The sequence below is a fragment of the Primulina huaijiensis genome, chromosome 8 (genome assembly GCF_012295235.1).
Source record: "Primulina huaijiensis isolate GDHJ02 chromosome 8, ASM1229523v2, whole genome shotgun sequence".
Classification (NCBI taxonomy): Eukaryota; Viridiplantae; Streptophyta; class Magnoliopsida; order Lamiales; family Gesneriaceae; genus Primulina; species Primulina huaijiensis.
This window is the reverse complement of record NC_133313.1, coordinates 18,057,210-18,078,696: the sequence shown is the minus strand read 5'-3', so window position 1 is coordinate 18,078,696 and position 21,487 is coordinate 18,057,210. Positions and strand designations below refer to the sequence as shown.

At 32.2% G+C, this 21,487-nt stretch overlaps 1 protein-coding gene across 1 annotated transcript; it reads right to left on the bottom strand.

The window, feature by feature from the left end:
* Positions 1-451: 451 nt before the first annotated feature.
* LOC140982971 (glutamine-dependent NAD(+) synthetase) lies at positions 452-10,101 on the bottom strand. The gene is made up of 13 exons (XM_073449778.1): positions 9,764-10,101; positions 9,256-9,561; positions 8,472-8,695; positions 7,636-7,739; positions 7,010-7,144; positions 5,329-5,497; positions 4,832-4,967; positions 3,611-3,749; positions 2,592-2,768; positions 2,261-2,428; positions 1,760-1,855; positions 1,048-1,176; positions 452-946 (listed from the first exon to the last, which is right to left on the bottom strand). The coding sequence occupies exons 1-13, from the start codon at positions 9,955-9,957 to the stop codon at positions 764-766; spliced, it is 2,160 nt and encodes a 719-aa protein (XP_073305879.1). The 5' UTR covers positions 9,958-10,101; the 3' UTR covers positions 452-763.
* Positions 10,102-21,487: the final 11,386 nt, after the last annotated feature.

The window sequence follows — 21,487 nt, the reverse complement described above, 5'->3', positions numbered from 1 at the left end:
AAGAAGCTCAAAGTTGGGGAGTCCTTCACATTTTCAACGAGATTAATAAGATTGATGGATTATTTTGCTTGAACTGAGAAGTAATGAATGATTGGACATGAGGGGATCGGAGTGCAAGCCTTCTTTAGTCAGATTGCAAACTGGCAGCGTAAAGTAGCTTTTGTGATTATTGCAGTGGTTTGATAAATACGCATGACATACTCGATTAACATCGAAATTTCCCATGATTATTTGCCTTTTTTTCCCTAACTTTTCCAATTATATATGCATTTCTTATAACATATTTGCTTTCCTTTCACAATGGACGCCCTTTTTTTTGTCTTTACCAAAAATTATGTAAATACCAAAATTTTCAATGTGTGGTGTATAATAAATTATTTTGGGAGAGTAAATTTTGTTCATATGAATAAGCAATTGTTTTGTAAAATAGGAGGATTTAGATCATGAGATATATATATAATTTATAGCATATAAAGCGACATTAATATTCGCGCAGAAATGTTAACATTTCTCTTATATTGGCAAATAGATATCAACAACAGACAATAAAAATAAATGCTATTATTTGTTTCTAATCATCAACAAGAAAACATAAAATTGACAATAAAAAAGAAAGAGCAAAACAGCTCTTCTGTGTGTGTGTGTGTGTGAATATGAATACGTATATCACACACATTTTATGAACGGACAATGTAAGAACATATAATCCATGAACAATACTTCACAGCAATGACGATTCTGATCAACCATCATCGGTAATAACCTAAAACCCAGCTTTCGGATTCTCCGAACCTGCTCCTACAATGCCACCCATGCCACTATCAATTTCCACTCTTTCATCTCTCGACTGCTCCACAAGTTCATCAATCTTTCGAAACTGATACGGCCATCTTGAATTGTACAGGAATTGGCGCAGATCAAATCTATTATCCTCAGGTGAATAACTCTGATGATAGCTCGAAATTATTATTAATCAAACGAGACAATTTAAGCATAAGAAGTAAAGAATAAAAAACTTTAAACTTTTGCTTCCGTATAACGAAGTACCTCAGCGTGATAGGAAGGCGTTAGTACAGTCATCTTATGCCTGTTGATGGAATAATACTTGAAGAAGTGCTTCACTTTGTCACCAATCTCTGCTGGAGTTAATTTTGGTCCCCATTTATAACAGAGATTCTGCCAAAATAAGGAAAAAAAACAAGATTTATAAATCATAAATAATAGGAAATTATCTTGAAACTACCATTAAAATGAACCGCTATATTTTGTCAGCCATTAGATTAGGAATGGACCTGCGACCTAGTATATCGAGATGTAAATTTTAAATTTAGAAAACTTACAAAAACTTCAAAAAAAATTCATTCTTAGGGTAATAGCTTCTGTTTGTCCTGGCAAAGGCCACAACTATACTACAACAATATTCTGTTAAACTCTTAGCTGGGCCACAAAATAGCCATTATGAACCAGCAGGCACTACCGAACAACGCATGATAAAGTAAGCCAAAAGTTCACCGTCAAAATATTACATTTAGTGTAATAGAATTTCAAACAAATTGAGGGCAAGCTTTCTTGAATGACCACCGTTTTGTTATCTAACCCCACCCCTCAACAGATGACCATGTCAAGGGATATGCAGCAGATTGGTATTACAAATGGTTATAACCTCGATCACTTTGGGGACTATTATCCAACATACTTTTACTCAGCTGTAAATAACTGAACTTGGTCAGATTGGCATGTAAGTTTTTTGCATGCAAACCTTAAACATGGATACAGGCCCACAGCGGAAAATTTTTCGCAATCTGCCATATACAGAGAGCTCTTCGTATGTCATTCCCATGTCCACTTCATCCAGCTGTTTCCAAATTAAACATACTGTCACACTCAACATTCAAAGGTTACATTACTAAATGCTTGATGACAACATGGTAAGAAAGAATGTCAAAGAACAAATTTCAAAAGGTAAGGAGACCAAGAACAACGATCAGATGAGCCAGAAACAAATTTGTAAAGTGGGAAGGCGCTCAGAATCAGAATGTCAACCATAAGCATGATCAGGAGGAGAAGACAAGAAATAAAGAGAGGAACATAAAAATATACTTCTTTCAACTGGAATCTTTTGTGAGCACATATAGATAGGAGAATACTAAATTAAAGATCAAGGCCTAAATCAAGGCATCAGATGCATTTTCAAAGCATAATGTGGGGATGGTTGGTTTCAACATTCAACCCCTTGGTCGGGTGCAGTTTGAGAAAATACCTGGCTGTAATCGGATCGTATAGGCTCCAACTCAGCGGTTGGCGGAGCAGCCTCAATTTCTGCCAAAGAAGAGTAACCAAGATGGACAGCAGCCCATTTCAGAAATGTTCGGAGATCCTGCTTGCTAATACTTCCAATAGGGTTAATATCAGCGGAACTGCAATCGTACTGCACAGAACAGGTTCATCAATTTTAGGAGGAAAATAACCCTAGGAAAGTCAATAAAAAATATGAGATTGCAGTTCTTGTACTTTTAAACTAATGATGAATAAAATGAATGCAAAACAAATGACCATGTCAATATACATTCACATTTGTAATACTGAAGCACCTTTGTAAGGTAACCACGCAATCCTTCATCCACGTTGGAGCTACCTAAGACCAGATAAAAGCCCGGTTTGTTCTGAACCCATGGCAATAGTGACGCTAACATGAAAGCCAGGACCATTCTAATTCGAGCTTGAATATTTTGAAGGCCCAAGTTTTCAGCATCTGATCCCCCATCCACCTAGAGAAAAATTACAAACAAAGAAAACTTCGTCATGGGAGGATTTCAAAACATCAACTGACTTGCACATATATAGCATGTGTGAAATAGAATTTAAATAGACACAATTGCTTGTAATGACCTCACCCACAAAGTAATATAATTTAAATATCGATATTTATAATTAGTGGGATAAAGTTATATTTTGTCATAATAAATAAAATCCAACTCTAAATAAGTTGCACACTTTTTATGGAGTGAGACCAAACCTCGATAAAAAATTATAATACTGGACTAATATGTCAACAGTACGTTAACTCGAAAATGGAAACAGAAGGTGCAATTAAACAAGAAGAAATGCTTTCTCTCTACAGCTCAGAGGAAGAAAATAAGCATGCATGACTCATTTAAGCCCTATCCTTGAGAAGAGAGAAGCTTATTCTGAAAGAGTTGATGGAAAATCAACGGATGAATTTGAAAGGATAAAAGTTTTCTAGGTTAAAATGAAGGATTCTCTCGATACCTTTTCCGATGAATTAATCGAAGATAGATTTTATGATTCAACATAAAAGATTCGCAATTGCGTAAATTAAGAAAATTTCTTGGCAATCTTGAAAATTAGCTTTCTGAGATTCATTTGATGAATTTCTGACAATGCACAAAAAAACCTGTGGCGATTTATTAACCGGCCTTTAAACCGTCGGCTTTAAAGGAATAATTAATACAGAATCAGAAAGCCAAGGAATGCTACTCTTGTCCACACATTTGATGCTTGGGAATTCGGAGAATAAGTTCCCTTCAAGTCAAATGATGGAGGCCATTCAATTGGCACAAACTTAATTTTAAAATCTTCATCCTCATACCTTGTACCTTGGCCTCTTTCCAGTAAGAGTTTGGAACAAAGAAAGAAAGGAAGAAACCACTCCATCAATTGAAACATCAAGATGCCACGACCCAATTTCTTCAGCAAGCACCTTTGCCCGAGACCTTGTAGCATCAGAACTAAAAAGAGAAAAGGCTATCAACGGCCAATTTCACGTGAGAGGTATTCAAAGTCATTAACATGTTTCATTTCTTTTTTGTCAGAAGCTCCAAATAAGTAAAGTCGAACATTAAGGAATTCACAATAGAGCTTCCCAGACTTGCACTGTGCAAAAAAGAAGAGAGAACAGCTGGCTCTTACATTCATTTATACATATCAAGATTTCTTACTCCAAGCAATAGAGCATTTTGAAATTTCATCATGTAATGCAACACATATATGCACGAGAAATATTTTTTACAAAACATAAAACAGTGAATGAAATATTCCAAGAGAAATAAGCAGTCAAAGTGCATCTGTGATCAGGGACTTGGATAAAATATTTTACATTTCCCTGAATCATATTTTCTGTGTGTACCTGTGTTACGTGAATTATCATTTTAACATCTGCCTGACTTGACTTCCATTGACGTATTTTGCATGGTTTATAGACTCAAAAGTTAAAAAATTGTAGTGTCCAATTAGCACAGCCAAAGTCACAACAAATCCCAAGCAGGAGTTTGTTGCTCAAAAAACTATAGGAAATTCACATACAAAATATTGAGAGTTCTCATTGATTCCAAAATTTTAGTATAGGAGGCAGTTCATATAAATAGACGCAGGACTCCAATATGACTCCAACAATAACAACCACCAAAAGATTTTTATATTCTTCATCCTCATGACTAAATGTTTATTTCCCAGACGACCCTTCAAATCTTTCTGTACTTTTACATTAAATTAACCAAGCAAGATTAATCGACTGTTACACTGTTAAGTCACAAACAAATTACAGGAAATTCACTCAAAACATGAAATATTTCTCGCCAATTCCAAAACCGTTGGTGGAGAAGGCCAATGATGTAAATAGAGAAATAACTCTTATATCACCCAATAACATTAACAGCCACCAACATATTTTAAAATTCTCGTCCCTACCAAATGAAGTAACTACTTATTTAATGAATCCCTCGGGACCCACAAAGTCCGGTATTCTTACATTATATTAAACATGTAAGGTGCACAGGACCTCAAATTTGGTTGTCTGTTTATTAATTCTCACCTATTTTCAGATCCCATGAAAACTGTGTAGAATAGGCGTTTAGCAAATTCCTTGCTGTCAGTTGGAAACTGTCCACTGGTGTAATGACCGATTCGGATAGCATCAGCTTTGACTTGTTCATCCCCCTTTGAAATTTCTGAAGAAATCTTTGAACTATCAAGCAATTAACTATATGAAACATGAAGCCGGATAATATGAAAGCTATATGCCCGCCCCAACACAAAATAGAAAGATTCATTTAACCAATGTAATTATGATGATGCTCCTCAAACCATCAGCTAACTAATCTTTAGAAACAAGTCAAACATTACAAAGGATAAGCCTCCAAAACATTTCAAAACAAGAGGATCAAACAAGAAAAATCCGTCCTCGATTTATCGGATATAACTAAAACAATGGACGAAATATGAACCCATAAATGCACCTAAAACAATATTCAGCTCCTTATGCATGTTGGAAAAAGGAAATAAGCACGGTAGTAAAATAATTAAAAAAACCTTTAATAACCAGCTGGCACATGCAACCAACTATCGCAGCAACAGATGAGCTGTCAGCCCCACCTGAAAGTGGAAGCAAAAAACCAGATGCACCGCTTCTTCTCAAATAATCCCACAGCCAGCAACTTGGTCCAAAAGCTATTTCCTCTTCAGGAGAATGATATTGTATCTGAAGAAAAAGAACAATTAGTTCTCCAAAAATGTGAAGCGGAAACAACAGATCTGCATAAAAGGCACCACTTGGATGATTCTGATCAAGGGTTGTTTAGTAAACTTATTTCAAATCAGCACTCATTCATGTTCATTGATATCCCTTAATCAATAGTCAATACTAATGAAACACAGTGCACCCAAATTTGAAGTACGCACCGTGAACACCAATGTCCAGTGAGCATAAATTGATATTATTATTGATGGTTCATTAGCCAGACACAATTATAGAGACTATAGTCATTCATAATGTTCTTTAAGGTTATCCTTATATGCACATCCACATTTTATGAGTTGCAGGGATCTCATGGACTCCTTCAATGCAAGCATGCACACATAAAGGTAAATTTGTATTTTTAGGGTTAATTGGAATTAATCCCCTGGAACTACATAGGGTGCCCATTTAATCTTCCTAATACTTATAATTACATTGTTTTGTCACTCTAACCATATCCAGTGTACACTTAATTCCCTTAAGGTTGCGTTTGGTTGGTTGGATAGGATTGTCAATCAAATGTTTAGTTGTATATTATTCAACATCCCATTAAAATATTTTAATAATCATAATATTTATCATCTATACAACTCATGTTATTAATTNTACAACTAAACATAACGACACTATTATAATTACGAGTAAAACATATAATTATACAACTAAACATAACAACACTATTATAATTACAAGTATGTAGATGATAAAAAATAATTAATATTGAATAAATAAGGTAATTAATGATATTAGGGCGCAAATAATGAAATTAATTATAAAAGGGGCTTAATTGTAGGCAAGATATAGTTGGAGGTGCAAATAAATTCAATTAAGAGTATGATGGGATTAATTGTGCACAAGGTGTAGTTGAGGAGGCCTATACTTTAGTTCTAACAAATGAAATAAGAATGTCCGTACGGGTATACAAAAACAGCAAACATTTATCATTGACGACACCTATATTAACCATTAAAGTCAACAATTCATGTGACCTAAACCTAACTTCTCAAGATGTCAGCAGTGAAAAAGGCTTCGTTAATATTCAACTTTTTGGGTAACTCAAAAAATGTCCCAAGGTTGTTATGGGACGATAAACTAAACTATGATCCTACAGTTCCATTACTTAACCACGAGGAAAGTGGTAGTATAATTTTAGTTCAAATGTGCAAGGTGACAAATCTATTGTTGCACTACACAGCAACTCAACATCAAAACATTTTAGGTTTTCAACCTTGGAAGCTAAAGTATGCAAGTATGATAGCAGGCATATATAATCTTTCTGAGAGAGAAGTGGAGGCCACAAGTCACTTATGGAAATCCATTATAGACCTAAGATATTTAACAAACTCATTTGAGACAAAGTCTTACAAAGAATACTTTGAATGCATTGCAACAAAGATTAAATAAATGAAAAGAGACAAGTATTTGGATAGATGTTAATGAAATACTTTGATATCAATCATTCTAGAAAGCGCTAACCTTAAGTGGACTGGAAAGTGACATTTGAAGCTTGAAAGACTGGCAAAGCTTGAAAGGCACTGCTACTGAGGAAACTTTTGGTTTACAGCTTGCTTGTTCTTGAAAGCTACTTATAGATCCTCTAAGACTAGCAACCTGCCATTTAGAACATGATTGACAAATCAAAGTTAATTCTGTGGTTTAAAAAAGAGAGACAGCGATAACAAGTACTCAGCTTCACGCAAAACCTTGAGCACAGGAGGGTGAATCTTAATTCTATAACGAATATTATCATGTGGAAAAGATTTTTTATATTTGGAAAAGCACAACCAGAAATGACTATATTTTTCAAATAAATGGCTTTGTCAGCTTACCTGATTTATATCATAATAGCATAATCAGGAAGTTAAACAGCATATTCATCTTGCACCAGTGTAAAGGGGTTATAATTTTTGTTGCATCATACAAACAATGAATAGATTTATAGCACACAAAATTAGCAACATACACACTTAACTGGAAAACCGAAAACACTAAAAATGAGTAAGTAAATCTAATCATTTTTTATCCCTTTACCAAAAAAGAAACACAAGCACTATTCTTTTTGTACCGCTTAATGAAATAATTAAGCAAAATTCGACAGATACCGCATCTAGATCGATTTGAGCAACCACCAACTCTACATCCTTCAAAGAGAATTGTGAACCTTGGGCAACCACATCTCCATTCACAACAACACAAGAACATCCATCTGCATACATAAATAGATAACAAATATGTCTTTGAAATTCAATTCATTTACACAGCAGAATAACTAATCAAGTAAATAATACATTATTTCTATCATTTATAATAATTCATTTTTTAACGCAATTCACAAACTGAGGCTGCAGTAATTAGAAGTGCAAGGCACACTAATGTAAAACGCTTTATTGAGGTGAAGTGCCCCCAAAACATGATATGATAGAATCTAATTATTTGAAGAGATTTTCATAACACATAATCCAAAATGTACTTTACAATTTATTATTATGGTAAGAAAACAAAAAGCCACTGCTAGTATATAACTGAAGATTACTAACTATCGTCTCGCAGTTTATTATCTATTTGTTATCCCTGCAATTAAAATGTGCCTAAATGCTTCTTTCAGCCTTAAAAGTGCAGCGCATCAAGCATGGGGTTTAACTGTTAAGACGCACTTTATTGAGGGATTGCGCCTCAGCTTGAGCCGAGGCTCAACAATTGAGACTTGCCAAGCTTTGAGCCTAAGTGGTGACCCTTGTGGTCTTTTAATAACTATGACTGTCTAGTACATTAGTAAAATGGTGGAGCAGTTGGTTTATTAGGATTTAGCTCTTGAGCTCATGGGCACGCGCCATTCCAAAATTGTTCCTTCATTTTCAAAAGGTAAACTGCTGGACATGCTGTATAACAACGAAAAAGATCCAGCACATACAGTATGATCTCATAGCATGCTACCCACCAAAATATAGTCGACCACCATCACATCCTTGGTGATTGCTGTACAGGTAAACTCCTCCACGAGTATGTGTTGCACCTATAAAAGCACGAAGGCGTATGTCAAGCTTTCGTAGTTGATGATGACTTCCACTAGCATTCATGAAAACTTCAACACCATTAAGCGCAAGCTCGGCATGAGGGGGCATAGGACTAAAAAGTTCCTCACAAACTTCAGCTGCAACAGCGCTGAGGTGAAAATAAACTCCAAAGTATTAGATGTCTGTAAAAAATTTAATTAGAGTTAAGTATTCAGCTGCATTATTCCTTTCAAGTCATGTATTTAAGACTTATCACGGACTCATATGCGAGCTTTGTCCCATAGGGGTCATGTATTAAGATCATGAATCTGAAGAATGATCTTCACTACATGACATGAAAGAACCAACTCTGTATGCTGACCAGATGACCCAATTCAACAAAAGTACTTTGTAATAGAACCAGGATATTTCCTTAAAAAAAATAACTAGGATATCTGACGCATGTATATGAATGCTCACAACTGATAGCATAAAAAAATCGAACTACCAAGATCAAACATCGTTCTAATTCAACCTGATATGTCTCTGAAAAGATGCATCAATGAAATCTCTTCAAGCCAGTGAGTGACCCATTGTAAATTAACCACATATTAAATTTTTTTTTAATTCGAAATTAAGATCTTCAACTTATGGCAAAAGGATGCACGGCATTATATGGCATGAAAGTACGAGGACCAATTTTAAAAATAATGCGACATAGTAACATACGTGTCTAGAAACTGAATATAGCCATAACCAAAAGGTACCACAGTCTGCGAGAGAGCCTCAGATATGTCGTTTGGAAGTAAAAAGTCCTCAAGTTGCTCTTTCTGCTTCCATGCTGTAAACCATCTCAGTTCTCTATAGTTCCCATCATTTGCAAGCCACATCTTTGGGCGTATCATCACTATTTTTCTATTAAGGCACAGTACTTGGCAATTGTACCTTTCGGAACCTTTGATAACTGGCATACCAAAACTACAAAGTAAGTCATCTGTCCAATCACCAAGCAGTAGTTCCTTCAAGCACTCCCACCTGCCAATCGATATTTCGAGATTATTTCAAAATCTCGAAATATCCAAGCTGTAGCGATAATACATGTACTGTTTTGCCGACGAAAATTCAACAGAAAAACAACTAAATCAAATGAATTCGTCGTTCCTTCTTTCAGCGATTTGGAAACATGCACCAACATTCATTGAAATTTACATGCATACATGTGGAGTTGGATACATACCCGTGGGTGACGGTATCGAGTTCCAAGAAATGGTCTTCACAGCCATAACCAGTAATTTCAAGCTCGGGACCGAGCCGAATCACTGCTCCAGCTCGTTTAGCCCTAGAAATGGAGTCCTTGATGTTTTTCATGTTGCAATCGAAATCCATTGCCCATTGATTCAAGTTACAGGTCGCCACCTTCAGAAGCCTCATCGTCAAATTACAGAATTCCGACTCAATTTTCCTTTATCGCTCGCATAAAAGAGAGGGACTCAGAATTCATATTCTAAATATACCCATTTTATTCCAAAAATGTCATTTGCCCTATCCCAAAACTAAAAACAAGGTGGAATGAGATTATTCATTGTCATTTTGTAGGATATTCAAAGGATATAATTTAGGAATGATTACACAAATCATATCGAAATTATATTTTATCAATTTTTTATCACTGATTTAATAATAATCCAATAAGCTCGTCACTAAAACGAAGTGTTTCATAAATTTGAAAGTTGAATAAATACCCAATATACTTGGGCATGATGTTATATCTCAAATAAAAATATAGATTGTGATACAATATATTATATTAACTAGCAAATTATGCACGTACGATTAGGGATGACAATAGGTCAGGATGGGTGCGAGTTTGCCATCCACGTCCCCACCTTCATACCCGCCTCAATTCTCGCTTTTTCGGGTTCGGGGATTCATATAATTAGGGATGGCAATAGGCAGGGGCGGGTGCGAGTTTGCCACCCTCATACCCACCCCAATTCTCGCTTTTTCGGGTTCGGGGATCAACTTCTCATCCCCGTTTCAAAAATATTAATATGGCAAGGCGACGAATTCGGAGATTTTCTCAAAACAAAATTTATTATTATCTATTATTATTAATGCTAATAATAATATTATTTTATTATTAATATTATTTTCGGGACGGGTTCGTGGATTTCGAGGATGGAGATAGTAATCTCATACCCGTCTCAAACTACATTGGAGATTTAAAAAAATCTCCGAACCCGAAAAAATCGAGGATCCCCAATTCCCCATCCCCGTTTCGGGTTTTTCCCGTGGGACCCCAAACTCGTGGGAAAAGTTGTCATCCATACAGACGATGTGTGTAAAATTATAATCATAATATATATAAGATTTTTTAAATTTTATTAAATGTTTAATTTAATAATAATTTACATAAATTAGTGAAGATTTATAGTGTAATTTGATGGTATAATATTAAAAACAATTTGCAATTGCAATATTGGGGGAAAAAATGTTTGTTAAGAGAGAATTTTGGAATAAAAGATTGTGTTTCTAGGGGCCAATTTACTAAATTGGGCTGTCGAACTTATTAAATTGGGCTGTCAATTTCAGATTATAGGTAGTTTTTTCATTGTTATTTTTTCGTCTATCTCGTTAACTCGGAGGAGCCCAATGGGCCTCTAGGCCCAAAAATTGTTGATTCCTTATTTGTGTTAATAGGAACAATTCAAATACATCCAAGAATCGAAGTTGCAGTAGAGTTTGTTTATGATCAATATATTTTTCAATTCCCGATTTTCCTCACCATTGTGTACCTATAATCAAATTCTCGATAATATATTTTTGTTTGGTCGAGATTTATTTTATGCTTCAGTCATTTCAATTAAATTGAGAGTGCAATCTGATTTTTTTTTAGTGGAATATAATAAAATTCATAAATTATTTTGATTAATAATGAGTTAATTATATCAATTTAATTTATTATAAGCTTAATTCATGAAAAATAGGTAATAATCATTCTACGCGTATGTGTATTACTTTATATTATCACCAAACACTTTCAAAATCAAACACGTTACCCTATGCGAATGTATATATGTATATATAGTTTTAAAATACACAAAAACTCATGAAAAATGGTTTTACGACTCATTTTTTGAGACAGATATTCTAGTTGTGTTATTCATGAAAAATTATTATTTTTTATATCAAAAGTATTATTTTTTTATCATAAATATGAATAAAGATTCATGAGATCGTATCAATATTTTTAAATTTTTAAAGTTGTAGCTGTCATTTATGACTTTAAAAATAAAAAACTAATCGAATGTTAAATCATAAAAACCACGTGGAATCCCACAAGAGCGGGCTGTTGGACTGAATAGTGGGGAAGGAATTCACGTGGCTCGCCCTTTATCGAACAGTTCCAAGGTTTTAATTAATGCTGATTAGGGCAGCGTAGCACGTTGAGGAATGGACGGTCCTAAGATTTTCAAATTGAATAAAATTCAGTAAAATATTATTGGTACATAGTTTATTTATGTATATATCTGTACATTCATAAATAAAAATTAATTTTTTTAAAAAAAAAAAAATCTTCCGCGCTTAATTTAGGCTATTTATTTAATAAAAGAACATCGATTTTGAATTCTAATTTGGTCCTTTGCCAAAAGGTCTTGAAAAGTAGAAATTTCAATGGCAAAAACTTGTGTTAAACGGTTTCACGGATCGTGTTTTATGAAATGGATATCTTATTTGAGTCATCCATGAAAAAGTTTTACTTTTTATGCTAAGAGTATTACTTTTTATTGTAAATATCGGTATGATTGATCCGTCTCACAGATAAAAATATGTGAGACTGTCACACAAGAAACCTACTCAATTTCAGTTACTCGTTTTCAATTCATTCCGAGATTTTCAGTTTTTTTTTCCTACAGTTGGTAATTATCACATGTACATGTTTACCAACTTCTCAAATCACTACGAAAGAAATTCTCCTTTTGAACTAAAATAAGTTCAAAGATAATCGTATCTCTATAGCAAAAGATTAAAGAGAACATATAATTGAAGAAAAAATAGCATAAATAAAGTTGTCACGAAAGAAAAAGTCAACTTTCATATAAATAAATATTAGATACAGCCGCAACGATGTGTTACCAACAAAATTTATAAATTATTTGTAAATGATGAATTGCGTCCTAATCCACGTATTTAAAAATTTCTCACCAAAAAATTTCTTACAAAAAAAAAAATTAATATTGATATATTTACTTACCGCATTAAATATTTTAAAACAAATAAAAACTAAATGTATAATTAAATGTGAAGTCTTTTTAAATTTTTTTGAATCCAAATTAGATTTTGACATCACTCGAAAATATAAACTATATTTATGTGTCAACATTGGTTATTTCATTTCAGTTTATGATTTTAAGTTTTGTGTTATTTTTATTAAATACTCACTACTCTTTATCATATTAAATAAAATATAATTCTTTATATAATATTATGTTTTTTTCAATTTTTAGAAGGATTGTCGTCGTGAATTTTGGTATATTGATTGTCTGTATATTGCTATTGTTGTTGTTGTTGTTGTTATCTTAATTATAATATAAATATTTTTGAAATATTTTTAAAAATTATTATCTAACAAATGACAAAAATTTTGAATTTTTGAAAAATATTTATTCATTGCGTCTTCCCGGACTCATAGATCCAACAGTCCGACTCATTAGCATTCAAGTAAGTGCAATCTGCACTACCACAAATATAATGACATAAAGTTTAGTCTTGACTAATAGCTATAATTTTTGATCTAGTGGTAAGTGTTTGATCCTAAAAAATAGTATAAGAGAGAAGTCACGAGTTTAATTCTCTCAAGATGCATATTTCTATATTTTTTGAGAGAAATGTTTGGTTAAGCGTGCACGAGTAATAGAAATACTGATATAAATAAGAAGTTCTCGTACGTCAAGCTGCTGACGTCGTTTGATCTGGTTGGCTAGATAGGTCACAAAAAACTAACAAAAGATATTAACGGATAATATTGTCTCTGCTGTTGACGGAACAAAAAAAAAATTTTTAAAAAAAAAAAGATCACGAAAAGATATACAAATTCATATTTGAACGCCACATAGTTTTGTGATAATTGAGTGGGGTGGGTGCAATATTTTTGTCGTTCTCGACAAAATTATGTATACCATACAATTTTATTAATTTATCTCTTCTATTCACATTGACATCTCCTCCAAAAAGGTCCGTCCAAACAAGCGGACGGTGACAGCCATTCATTTTCCCCCAGTGATGTATATATAATGTACACCGTCAGAGAGAGGATCTATTCAATATTGTACGTTAGAAGAATATCAATTCACGTTTTCCACGGTTTCTTATAAAAAAATAATCGTGGAAATTTTAAAAATTTTAGAAAATAGTTTATTTTTTTAATTATTTTTTATAATAGTTGTAGTTCATTTTTTTTATTGCTTCGTCACATTTCTTGCACCCGAGGCATGCATGAATATATATGAATAAATTTATATATTCATATATATTTAATATATATTATTTTTAGAAAATAATAATGTCATTTAATAAAAATTATTATCAAACTTAATCTAATGAAATTAGAAGATCCTATAATTCCTATATTGTATGAAATTTTATTTTTTGAAAAATAAAAATAAAATTACGAATGATATAGCAATTTTTGGCGTTCAGATCACTAAAAACATAAGGATATTGTATAAGTAACGTCGTAAAATAAGGAAGGGATATTTTTTATCCGATTTATTTAACATGATTATTAAGGGAATGATGCTTAATGTATATAGTATAGAGATTAAGGAATAATAGAATCTGATCATTTTCTACATAAGATATATCATATACATTTTAAAATTTATATATCTCGTTCGAATAGAATGTTATATGTTACGTTCAATTAATATAATAAACACTATAGTCCTGAAAAAAATGTCTTATAATGTACAACTATTCAAATTAAACATACATTTATTATCATTATGTGTGAATTATCGAGATTTAATATAAATAAATATTATAAATTATGAATATAACAATTGATACATTAGTAGTGAAACTTTTATTTTTTGTAATATATTAATTTTAATCTTATATTGATGATGATGATAATAATTATTATATATATAAAACAATATACTTTATTGTACGTGCATTAATTATGCTTGTGCTTTGTTGGCTGATAATAAATAATATAATATAACAAATTACTTCAAGCTATAAATTTAAAGATCCAGTAAATCTTGCTGCTGTTTTCATTCAAGATAAACGATCCTCGAATCTTATCATTGAGAAACTAATTATTGCCACCAGCCTCCTGCCATCCTCTCTTCAATGAAAGTGGTCTCCAACTTAATTGAAAATTATTATTATTATATGCTAGTTCCTTGACACCACTCTTCAATGAAAGTGGTCTCCAATTTAATTGGAAATTATTATTATTATTATTATTATTATTATTATTATTATTATTATTTGTTGGGTGTAATAATTGTCTTTGTTTGATAGAGCGATCGAACCGTGGTGCTTGAGCTGCTGTGCGGTTTAAAAGATTTGAGTTGCATCATTACTACTAGCTATAGCTTTTGGTAAAACGACAAGCGTTCAGTCCTACAATTGGTATCAGAGCCAAGGTCACGGGTTCGATTCCCATAGATTGCAAGGAGTGCAATTATTGGGAGGGAGATTGTTGGGTGCAATAATTGTCCTTGCTTGATAGAGCGATCGAACCGTGGTGCTTGAGCTGCTGTGCGGTTTAAAAGATTTGAGTTGCACCATTACCATCAGCTATAATTTTTAGTAAAACTGCAAGCGCTCGGTCCTACATTATTATTATTATTATTATTATAAACTAGTTCCTTGACACGTCTCTTCAATGAAAGTGGTCTCCAATTTAATTAAGAATTATTATTATTATTATTCCTTGACAATTTGGACGTTACCCTCTTTCGCATGACTCAAAACCTTTCTTAAGTTAGTTGCTTAAAACCTGAATTGCCTTCACCAATTTGTTAATGAGATTACCCTTATCTTTCCAATTATATAAGATCAACGAGAGGTTTGAAACATCGATTTCATATCATATATATAATTATTCATAAAAACTCATGTGAAAGGACTCACATATCAATTTTATGAGACATATTTTTATACCAAAAGTATTAGTATTTATTATAAATATAATATGAGCATGATTAACTAGTCTCAATAATAAAGATCCGTGAAATCGTCTCACAAAAGACCTACTCTTAATGATTAGTGTGAGAACATGAGTCGGTATTATGAGGATTCAGAATGTTTTCAGCTAGAATCTTACAAGTAGCTAAATTAAATTTGAAAGGAATATAATTTATATTTTAATTATATTTTCTCTTTATAATATTTTGTAAATTAAATTATAGACTTTTATCTTTTTAGGTATAGTTTGGTACACTGGATAAAAGATGGATTGATAAATAATTATCATTATCCCACATTTGGTATCTTTTTAGAACGCTCATGAAAATATCATAGGCCTATGATATTTTTATAAATCTCAATAAAATTATTAGTATCACTCGATTAATCTTAAAAATTAATATTTGACTTGACTCACAAAATCAAGATGTCAATTATCATATTATATAACCATTGTCGTCGCATAAACAGATAAGAAATATGAACTACTTTGAAATCATAAAATTTCTTATGATAAGGTTAATTTTGTCATTACAATCTAATATATAAATTTAATCACTCTTATTAAAATCATACCAAACATTAAATATAATATCCTACATCTAATTTATCCTTAACTTATCTTTATATTATATATCACATGTTTATCCTATCATGTATACCAAACTATCTCTTAGACTATTGTTTATCTTTGAAAAATTCTAGGTATAGATATATTTATTTAAAAGAATTTAATACCTAATGAAACTCTTGTAACCACAAAATTTTATTCTGAAGCCGCTCTTGTCATGTGGTCCCTTTACATCAATATAGGATTGAGTGATGACAAATGTTGACGATGATCCTTACATAAAGCAAAATTTGGTCGAGTTTTAAAACTCGGAGATTTTTGTCAACTGTGAGCATTGTGGCTCCTTGCTCACGAAGACCAATCATAAAATTCTACTCAAATCTCTCATCCAGTGTGGGTGATGAGAGATCAACAAAGTACATACGTGTGGTTGTCCGCGATCGGGTCTACCACTTCAATCATTCTATTATCAATTCATTTTACGATACTCATGTCGGTGATGAAGAGGCAGTGTCTCTTGACATTAATTAATTTAAGAATGCCTTCACTGGAGGTTTGATTACAAAATTTTTGGACCATCCAAAGAGACTATGCGATGCAAATCTGACTTCATTCTACTCCGATCTACACAAGACTGCCATCCGAAACTAGACTCCCTCGACAAATACTACCGTGGATCAGACCACGGGCCATTGTACTTTTATCAATTGGAACTGGAAGTACCACATTTAATTTTGGTATATTAATGTTTAAGACTGTGCAATTTGCTGACAGAATATTGAAATCAACAAAGTTGTAGTTTCCATCTTAATATATCGTATTTTGGAATCTCAAGGTTCTATAAGAGATATTGATGATGTCTCTCTGATGTTGGTGAAACGCTAAAGATTGTCTCAGCTTACTTTAAGGGGTATAGGAAGTTGGATTTTCCATGGTCTGCTACTTGTGTTGCTCCCGATGTTTGCAACACGGCCTCTTCATCTACCGTGAACCTTGCTGGTTTTATTATGATTCTCTCTCTATTCTACTGGCTCAAATTGAGTTTGACTTGAAGCAAATCTATTATGCGAAAGCGCTCGTAGCTCATTATGAAGCTCAAATAGTCGAGTATCACTTACTTCTAGAAATGACGGTGCATTCTCGCAAAAAAAAAAAGTAGGAGAAGCTACTGCAGCAAGTGCAAGTTATACATGTGAGCTCAACGATAGAGTCGGAGATGCAACTACTCCTTAGTCTGTTTTTATGTTTACTCATCTATGTTCTTGTTAGTTTTTAGTAATGATGTTAGCTATTGTTAGTATTTTGATCTTATTGAATAAAGTGCTAAGTGTTCTGGTTTTTCGTGTTACAACACCTCTAACAATACCGCTCTAACAAAATCTAATTTAACTTGATTGAATTCAGGGAGAGATGAGTCTTTAATTCAAGGAGAGTTGCGTACTAAGTCAAGGGAGTTATGCTGATTAATATTTTTGTATGTTTTGTTTAGAAAAGAAAAAAAAAAGAGATTGAAAGGAATATAATTTATTCTTTAAAAGATCTTTCATAAACTCTAGGTATAGATAGATTTATTTAAAAGATTTTATTTCTTAATTAAACTCTTATTTTCATATCTTGTAAGATTCTATTCAATGAATAAATTCTAAGGCAAATAAAGTTTATAAATAATCAAATATAGATGTTGCGATTAAGTGATGAATATAGACGTCACGAGAGATCAAGCAAGTGAGTTGGTGATTTACTTCAAAGAGATCAATTACTCAAGCCAAGGGGTATTGTTGTGTTGTCATGGAGTGTTGAAGATCTAATCACAATATTGTTTATTTTGTTGTTCGTCAACCGAATTTCGGTTTCACAAACATTTTACCCGTATTTTTAGTTATTTGGTTTGATAAGTGTTATGGATGAACTTTGCTCTATTACTTTGTTAATGGAGTTAGCTTTTGTTTATTCACTTATATTGATTTTGTAAACTGACAAGTTTTTCTGGTGAATTTTTTGTCATGAGACAACGCACAAGTGTGTACACTTTTGCATGTTTAATTATGTTTTATTTTATTCATCAAAATTTATTTGTGTGATAAATTATATTATTCTGCTACATGTTAGTGTTAATATATTACTACACAACACACAACACATACATATAAATTACGCAACCTCTATTTATTTAATACTTTTATGTCAAACAACTCTTTCAAATTCGAACTTTATGATTTCAAACAATTACCCTTTCTAAATCTTTGTTTTTAATCAAAAATTTGCAAGGAGCCTTAATAAGATAAATATATTTTATTTTCAACTCACAACTCTATTTTTTGCGAATTTTATACCAAAATATAACATTTTTAGAGTCAAACACAACTCATCTCTAATCCAATTACTTCGAACTTCAATCCAGAAGAAATATTTTCGCCACTGATTTGTTAGCAACAATTATTTTGTTCCATCAAATATCTCTATATAAATTCTATTGATATATTTAGATATTAAATTTATATTTATTTAAAATAATCGATTCTCCATGTGAGAGGATCTAATAATAGGCCACATCGAGTTGGGCCCATGTTAATAAAAGCAGGCTATCGCGAAGGCTTTCCATGAGCTGGTGTTCATTAGTTCCATTGTACATCAAGACGAAACAACATATATGAGGGGTAAAGATTACTACGTGGACGAGAGTGAAGGAGAGCGGGTGGGGTTTTTGTGATATTTGATCTTATAAATTTTTATTTGTGAAAGGAGTCAATATGGTAATGTTAGAACTTGGACCTAACTCAATCCTAAAAGCTAGCTCAAGGGAGAGGATTGTCCAAGACCATATATACAACTCTCATGTATTTTATCCAACCGATGGGAGACAATTAACACACATTCCTCACGCCCAAGAATGAACATCTGGAGCGTGAAGTTTACAAATGACTCAACTATGGGCAGAACGGGTGACCCGACTATGGGCAATCCAACACATAACGGTAGAACCTGAGCTCTGATACCATGTTAAGGTTGGAACTTGGACTTAACTCAATCCAAAAAATTAGCTCAAAGAGAAAGGATTGTCCAAGACTATATATACAACTCTCAGGTATTTTATCCAACCGATGTTGATAACTAACACAATATGTCTTTATTTATAATAAAAATGATTCTTTGGTATAAAAAATAATATTTTTATATGGGTGATCCAAATAAAATATTTGTCTCACAAAATTGACCTGTAAAACCGTTTCAGAATAATTTTTGTGTATGAGGGATTGTCTTTTAAATTATTTAAATAATTGATTATTTATAATTTTTTTAATTTCTTTATAACATATATACTCTTGTAATAATAACTCGTCTTTATTTATTTTAGACTGCAAAAAATAAAAATATGAATTTTTATACCAAAGAATCATTTTTATTATTCACAATAAAAAGTAATACTCTTAGCATAAAAAGTAATACTTTTTCATGGATGATCCAAATAAGAGATCTATCTCACAAAATACGATTCGTGAGACCGTCTCACACAAGTTTTTGCCTTGATAAAAATATGAAATTAAAGAATGTGATTTATATTTTATCCATTATTTATATTAAAAACATCGATTTCATTTGTTTCCTTCGGAAAGAATCCCTTTATTTCCGTCTGATATGGTATATGGAATTGAAGAAAAAAGGTAACTCGTAACTAGCAAGGAACAGATTAATCTGTGGAAAAGGCAAAAGGAATCGAAGTTTCCCAATGCAAACTGGACGTTGTCCATATCGCCATCATGAAGGCTGCTAAGAAATAAAAATAGACACAAATTGTTTTGGGGAAAAATTTGCAAGTGTATCAATTTATGTAATCATAAGTTTTAATCATCTAAAAAAAATAATTTTAAAATTGAACAAATAATTCCATATATTTATAAATAATAAGAAATTCACGAAACATGGAAAATATAATAAGATCTTAAAAAATGTTTAAATATGAAAGAATGTTATTTTATAGAGAATTTGTTGTTTTGAGTTATGTTTGAGTTGTTTTTTGTTTCTGTCGATACTTCCCTTCTTACTCATTATGTGGGCGGTTCTCCTCCCAACCCATTTTCATTCTTCACGATCCAACTCGATATGGTCTACAAAACTGAATACTCATTTTTTAGGTTAATTCCAAATGATCTGAAATAAATATTGACCTTTCGTTGTGCAATTTCGTGGGCTAAATTTTTTATTGATTTTGAGCTTTTCGATGCAGAGAGTACATTGCGTAAACTCTTGGACTAACACAATAGCATGCAAATCACATGAACTATGTAAACCACATTGGACAAGATTTATGTGACAAGTTAATCCAAAAAGATATATATTATTATGAGAATCGAAATTTTGATAATTGATCAAAGAGTGGTTTCTTGTGAGACGATCTCACGAATCTTTATCTGTGAGACGAGTTAAACATACCGATATTCACAATAAAAAGTAATACTTTTTCATGGATGACCCAAATAAGAGATTTGTCTCACAAAATACGATCCGTGAGACCGTCTCACACAAATTTTTGCCTTGATCAAATACCCACCACTCGACCGAGTAATATACTCGACCAGCTCTCGAAGGCTTATTGTACAATGTAGTGATGGAGACGTATATAGAAGGGGTTGTTGGATTGGACGACAGAAATCGCTCCTTATTTCTAAATATTTTTATATTGCACATATATTTAGTCAATTTTGGAAGTTTTTCCAAAAGTATCGAATAATTCTCCTGTAAAAAGTATTTCATTTTTAAATAAATGAAATTTATTAATATTTCGACAGCATTGAAAAATACAAAATGTCTCCTTTAATTTTGGGATATATTACACGTGTCTTAAATTTTAAAATATTTATTTCAATATGATCAGAAAATAATCCCGACGTATTTCAATTTTCAATTTTCATACTTAAAAAAATCTCACATCACCCCTTAAATTTATTACTGATTAAATTTTTAATAACTTGCATTAAAATTTGGTAGAAATTTTTAAATATAGACAAATATTCAATACTTCTGTTAAATTAAAAAGGGGAAAAAATTGTGTCTTACCAAAATCACGCCATATATAATTTTGACCTTCGTGTGAGAACACCAAGTATGGAAAAAACGTCGCCTTCCTTAAATTATCGGTTATAATTTAATCATATGCTTGAGATATATATGTATAGCTAACTTTTAATCGAA